Source organism: Lepus europaeus, chromosome X, assembly GCF_033115175.1.
Source record: "Lepus europaeus isolate LE1 chromosome X, mLepTim1.pri, whole genome shotgun sequence".
Lineage (NCBI taxonomy): Eukaryota > Metazoa > Chordata > Mammalia > Lagomorpha > Leporidae > Lepus > Lepus europaeus.
This window is the reverse complement of record NC_084850.1, coordinates 112612215-112618986: the sequence shown is the minus strand read 5'-3', so window position 1 is coordinate 112618986 and position 6772 is coordinate 112612215. Positions and strand designations below refer to the sequence as shown.

At 42.6% G+C, this 6772-nt stretch overlaps 1 protein-coding gene across 1 annotated transcript; it reads left to right on the top strand.

The window, feature by feature from the left end:
* The first annotated feature begins 5114 nt into the window (after positions 1–5114).
* On the top strand, positions 5115–6226 carry MAGEB16 (MAGE family member B16). The gene has a single exon (XM_062184313.1). It carries the CDS (start codon positions 5115–5117, stop codon positions 6156–6158), a length of 1044 nt encoding a protein of 347 aa, XP_062040297.1. The 3' UTR covers positions 6159–6226.
* Positions 6227–6772: the final 546 nt, after the last annotated feature.

The following is a 6772-nucleotide window of genomic DNA, read 5'->3' as shown; positions in this document are numbered from 1 at the left end:
TTGAAGGCCAGTTATTCCTACATTTATGAAAAAAAAATATGGTCACCATCTTATGAAAGTTCATCTAAAAGGCTCCAAATGATTCTAAATTACTCAAAAGACTTGTAAAACTAACATTTATTAATAGAACACCCAGATTAGGGCACTACAGGGAAAGAATACTTTAACCAAGGCTACTCACAATTAGGCAAATATTGTAAGGGAGCTTACAGCATAGTACTATAGTGAATTAAATTAAGAAACACGCTGTGTACAGGAATACAAAGAAGATATAGCAGTTGTAATGTCTACATAACAGACCGGAGAATCATCTGATTATTTCCAGAAGCATAAAAAAAAGCCCGTCAACAACAATAATAGCAAAAACAAAAACAAAAATCACTAGTTTACAGTAAAAACCTAAACTACCACTGGAAGTGAATTTCCACTTTCTAAAACCATCAGAAAAATACATAAAGATGAAATGTTGGAATAATTTCTATGAAAGTAAGCAAAACAGAGATATATATTCCCAACTCCTCTATTCAAAATTGGACAGGTAAACAAAGGCAAATAATAAATTAAATGAATGGATAATGAGAAGAGATATTATTCAGTGAAAATCTGATCATCTCCATATACAACGTCAGATGCCCACAAAAGACCAGAGCTCGTGAAATTATTGAGCACAGTACCCACGCTGTAGAAAGCAATTTTTTTAGAACTGAAGCTACCTTAAGAGGCTAAATTCAGTTAGCCAAAAGAAAGAATAGATCAGGGTGTTTTTCCCCTAGACAATCAAACACCCGACCTGGTGCCTGCCTGCCTTGTGCTGTGATTTCCCCATCCTGCACTAAGGCTGGGGCAGAGATCCAATCCAGCGTCTGCAAAGGCTGGACTAAATTAGTCATGAGTTTTCTAGGACACGACATTCCCAGAAAGTCTTAAACCAGAGAGAATGACGTCAAGACGATACCTAGAATGACGACCGAGGAAACCAACATTATGGAACAAAAGGTCACACAGAGACCTACCAGTATCTGTCAGGTTCTCAGCGCTGAACGTCCGAAGGCAAGGCTGTCCAGCTGAGGCACCGCTGAGGCACTCCCGTTATTCTGCAGGAAAGCGGCGAGACCTCACTTCAGCAAAACGATACATCGCAGTGCTAGGCAGGAGTCCACATAAGTACTCCGAGGCAGAGCCAGCAACATCCACCACTATGGAACCTCAGGAATGTGCAGCGCCCAGCTCTCTCCCACGCACCGACCCTTGCCCTTTCCGGCAAGGGAAGCGGAAGGGGTGGTACCGGAAGCGGTAACCGGAAGGGGTGGTCGCTGACTTGCTCCTCCTAAAACTGCTTCCTGTGAGGGCTTGGAGACGAGGAGAGAGTCTCAGGTGCTACCAAGCTTTAAGGTAATACTTTTCAGTGAAGGCCAAAAGTACAGCTCGCCTGCCACAGAACAGAAGGTGCCCCACAGATAACACTCCCGCCCCTTCTGACAACCATGGAAGGCCTTGGGCTGGGCTGTGAGGCGGAACTCATTGCACCGGTCCTCCCGAGGCGTCTGACTGAAGTGAAGTGCTAACTACGCAGTATAGGAGTCCCCAAAGCTTTCAGTGTTTAAGAAAGGCCCTTAAGTGAGCCCTGGCCTGCTTGCCAGCCCTGAGTGGTCTTGGGCAGGGTTGGCCGTGAAGTGGTGGTGCTCGCTGACTTCCGCCTCTAGAGACGGACTGAGGCGGGGCCTTTGTTGCAGGCAGCACCATGCCAGCAGAGGAAGGAGTTTCATGTTCCATGGGAATCTAGTCAAGGCTTCTGATTGAATTCTTAGGTTTCTGCCCACCTCAAGACCCAGGTCGTGTCAGTGCCGAGGTCTTGTTGTGAGCTCTGGATGTCGAGTCAGGTGTCTCCAGAGATGGGGACTTGATTGGAAGGTGGGCCGGCAAGTAACAGACGGTAGGGGAACATTACCATCCGGTGTCCAAAATGGGGAAAATGCGATCACCTGATAACAGAGGCTGATCCACAGAATCCTTCCCCCTATTACCTATTCTGGGATATCCACCATAGATACTTACTGGTATGCATATCCAGCATTCGCTTCCAGAGTCTTAGGGAAGTGAAGCTTTTGTTTAGATGAGTATATTATGTAAAGTTAGCACCACAGAATGTGGCAGGTGTCATCTAATTTTGTCTAAAGGGAAAGCACACCACAAAAAAAGTGTGGTCTCACATTTATTGTCCTGTTGTATAGAAAGGTGACTATAGATAATGATACAGTACTGTATAGTTTTCTTTTTTTTAAGATTTATTTTATTTATTTGAAAGAGTTACAGAGAGGTAGAGAGAGAGAGAGAGAGAGAGAGAGGTCTTCCATCCCCTGGTTCACTCCCCAGATGGCCACAATGGCTGGAGCTGTGCCAATCTGAAGCTAGGAACCAGGAACCAGGAGCTTCCTGCGGGTCTCCCATGTGGGTGAAAGGGCCCAAGGACCTGGGCCATCTTCTACTGCTTTCCCAGGCCATAGAAGAAAGCTGGATTGGAAGAAGAACAGCCAGGCCTAGAACCGGCGCCCATATGGAATGCCAGCACTGCAGGCCAGGGCTTTAACCCTGCTGTGCCACAGCGCCGGCCCCTGTATAGTTTTCTAAATAAGAAAACATTTTAAAAGGGATTTTGAGGCCGGCGCTGCAGCTCACTTGACTAATCCTCCACCTGCGGCGCTTTCACATCGGGTTCTAGTCCCGATTGGGGCACCAGATTCTGTCCCGGTTGCTCGTCTTCCAGTCCAGCTGTCTGCTGTGGCCCGGGAGGACAGTGGAGGATGGCCCAAGTGCTTGGGCCCTGCACCCGCATGGGAGACCAGGAAGAAGCACCTGGCTCTTGGCTTCAGATCCGCGCAGTGCGCCGGCCATACCAGCCATTTGGGGGGTGAACCAACGGAGGAAGACGTTTCTCTGTATAACTCTGCCTGTCAAAAAAAAAAAAAAAAGGGATTTTGAATGTTTTGAACCATAAGAAAATGATAAATGTTTGAGGAGATATATGTTTGTACTGACTGGATATTAGTGTATATATGTGTCAAAATATCATATGATATCCTACAAATTTATAGAATTTTTATGTGTAAAATTCTTAATACGGTAAAAACAATTGTAAACAAATTGTTAAAAAAATTGTGAGCATATTGACAGAACATTTGACGATTTGACAACATTATGGAATTGTTGCTTGTTCTTTTAGATATTATGGAATACTGGGTGTATGTTTGCAAAGAGCGTTTTTTAGGTATGTAGACTGAAATATTCATGGGTAGAGTTATATGATTTCTGATACTTGCTTCAGAAAATCCAGTGAATTGAAGAGGAGACAGGTGGAAATGTAGTTGAAATCATTACTGGACATGTTGTAATTTTGTTGGAACTGAGTCTGGGGTGATGTATGGCAGGTTTATTATTATTTATCACTATTTCTTTTTATATGTATTTGAAAATTTCTAATGTAAATTTTTATTTTTAACACTTAAAATTATATATATATACATATACATATATATAGATATAGATATACATATATAACTTGAAGGAGACACCCATGCTCTCCTTAGTGTTCATTGGGAAGGAATCCTTATTGAGAGAAGGAAAACTCAAGTTGGAAAGATAAGTCCCAGGTCATGTAAGGATTCAAGGTGTCTGAGAGAAGACCATCTGGAGCACACTCAAGGTTGACTTCTTTGGTCAACCCTGAGAGGCAGTTGGCAAGGATGGTCGCACATCAGACAACTTCATGTCATCTTTGGTTTCAGAAAAGTGTGGTATTTGGTCTGATGGAGTGAAGCCAGGTAATTAATTAGATGCCTAAATCATTCAAGATAATTAATCTGCATTAGGTTTCAGGGCCCAATAAACTGTAGAACGGAGGTAGCCCTACAGCATCTACCCATGGTATCATTCCTGAATGGCTGTAATCCCCAGATGAAATGTCTTCTCACTTCCTCTTTCATGGTCTCTAAAAGGTAAATTTTTAGTGTAAGGAAGAAGCATCAGGTCATTGAATGAGAAGAATTTCATACAGTGCCATGAGCCAAAATATAGACATTGAGTAAAGACTAAGGGGGTAGGGGTGTTCCCATTCTAGGATGTTTGGAACTCTGGCTCTGCACTCAGCTCTTAGAAGCCCAAGGCAAGAATTGTCAGAATTTCCACTCTTTATCTTCAGAGGTCTCAGAGAAGTGAGTGTGTCTTGGTCTGAATGGAGGCCTCAGGTCAATTTAAAAATTGTTGCACAGATGTGCAAAAAGGGTGGCAAAGATACAAAGCTAAGACTAGGGAAATTACCCACAATAAGGCAGAGGGAATCCAACATAGCTCCATTTCTACTGTCACACAGGAAGTCTCAGGCAGGGAACACCTGGTGAGTTACTTCTCCTCTTCCTTCTAGGGATTTCAGTGATAGAAGGGTTTTGACAAATATGGCTAAATCACATGAGGTACAAGACCTGCAAAGATCAAAGCAAGAATCCTGAAAGAGATCTGATGGGACTACCCACCCTAGAACAGAGGTCTTCCAGAGATAGTAAGTCCTGTTCTCAGTACTTGTGAGCAAGATTGTGGTGGTTGGATGAGATGTCCTTATCACTTGTCTCCAGGAGATGAGGTCCTTTTCTGGCAGGGGTGACATTATTGATCAGATGGTAGGGACAGAAGCTAAACCAGCAGAGCAGTCAAGCCCTGGGGATTTTGAGGTAGGGCAACTGAATAAGGTACTGCCACACTTCTTGTTAGTTGTCTTAGGAGATGTGATTTTTGTCTTAGGGGGGATACCCTTATAGTAACACAGAGGAAGTGGCATGGGACCTATTGCATGCCAAATTAATGGCACTTGGTAGCCATTAACTGATGGTATAACCCACCTCAGAACAGAATAGCCTCAAAAGAGCCTAACCATGGTTAATTACTGTAAGCTTCTGTTGCACCATTGTCAGGATAAATTCATTGGTAGTGGTTTCCATAAGAGCCATTACAACTGATTTTAATAGCTAACGGCACTCACACCCTCGTTCTCTTTCTTAGGTGGTAATTCTCCATTATTCCCCTCCTATTCACATGCCTGCTTACAGCCAGACATAAGTGTCATCATGTCTCAGGATCAGGAGAGATTACAGTGTGCACATTATCAGCAACTTCATTCCCACAGTGAGTCCCAGGACCTGGAGGTTTCTCAGATCTCCCAGGCTTTGGAGGTGACCTTTCTCTCCTCCTCCCATTCTATAATGTCTGACAACATGAAAGAGGCTTCTCCTTCTAAGAAAACCAGTACTCCCGACAGTACTCAAAGTTTCTGCTCCTCTTCTATTGCCAACGCAGTCACTTCATCAAACAAACCTGATGAGATCTCCAGTAGCCAAGATGAAGAGGATGTTTCAAGCATCTCACAAGCTGTACCAGATCCTGAGAATGTGCCCATTGATACTCTAGATAAGAAAGTGGCTTTGCTGGTGAATTTCATGTTGCTTAAGTATCAAACAAAAGAATCAATTAGAAAGGAGGATATGTTGAAGATTGTCATCAGAGAGGATGAAGACCACTTCTCTGAGATCTTCCTCAGAGCCACTGAACGCATGGAGATGATCTTTGGCCTTGATGTGAAAGAAGTGGATCACATCAGCCACTGTTATGGCCTCTTCATCAAATTGGGCCTCACTTATGATGGGATGCTGGGTGAAGACAGCCAGCCCAAGACCGGCCTCCTGATTCTTATCCTGGGAGTGATCTTCATGAAGGGCAACCGTGCCACTGAAGAGGAAATATGGGAAGTGCTGAATTTGATGGGCATATATTCTGAGAGGAAGCACTTCATCTTTGGAGATATCAAGAAATTCATCACCAAGGAGTTGGTGAAGGAAAAATACCTGGAGTACCGGAAGGTGGCCAACAATGATATTGCTCAATATGAATTTCTTTGGGGCCCACGAACCTATGCTGAAACCAGCAAGATGAGAGTCCTGGAGTTTTTGGCCAAGGTTCATGGGACTGACCTGAGTGCTTTCCCTTCTCAATACAAGGAGGCACTGAAAGATGAAGAACAGAGAGCTCAAGCCAGAAATTCCATCAGGGATGACTCTACTTCCATGGGCACTGCAAGTTCCACTGCTGTAAGCAGCAGCTTCTCCCACATCTAGGGAAGTCAGAAATAGATTCTTCATGTATGTTTGAGGAGAGCATTTAGTGTTCAAAGAATGTAGTTTCAAAGAGGAACAGGAGAGAAGGCAGTATGTATAATCCATGTGTTTGTAGTTTATATGTGCAACAGTATACTCTTATTTTTTGATGGATATATATTATTCAGATGTTTCATTTCATATAGCTTAGCTTCAAGATTTCCATGTTTCAGATAATACTATCACATATTTAATGCTGTTACTGTGATTTAGTAGTAACAGTTTTGTTATTTTGTAAAAAAAGAAAAATGGTAAACCATTCATCTAGATTGTGGTCTGGAATAAGATAATATGGCATTGCTAAGCACTCAGCATTAAAATAGATGTGGTTAACAAACATAAAATTGAAACATAATTGGCATTTTTATTTCTTATACCTTTTAATTTATTTTGCAAAATTGAATGATATATACAGGGGCTCACTTAGCTTGTTTCGGTGTGTATGAGAAATAAATCTTAATAAATTAGACCTTATGCTTACCTCTTCTTTATTTCTTACATCTTAATTAAACATTTTCTTTTTGGTAATAATCATTTAAATACTGTGATTATAGGCCAAACAAGGCCTAGGACCT

Excerpts from the sequence above, each read along its gene's own strand:
- MAGEB16 (XM_062184313.1), top strand. The coding sequence starts at position 5,115 with ATGTCTCAGGATCAGGAGAGATTACAGTGTGCACATTATCAGCAACTT.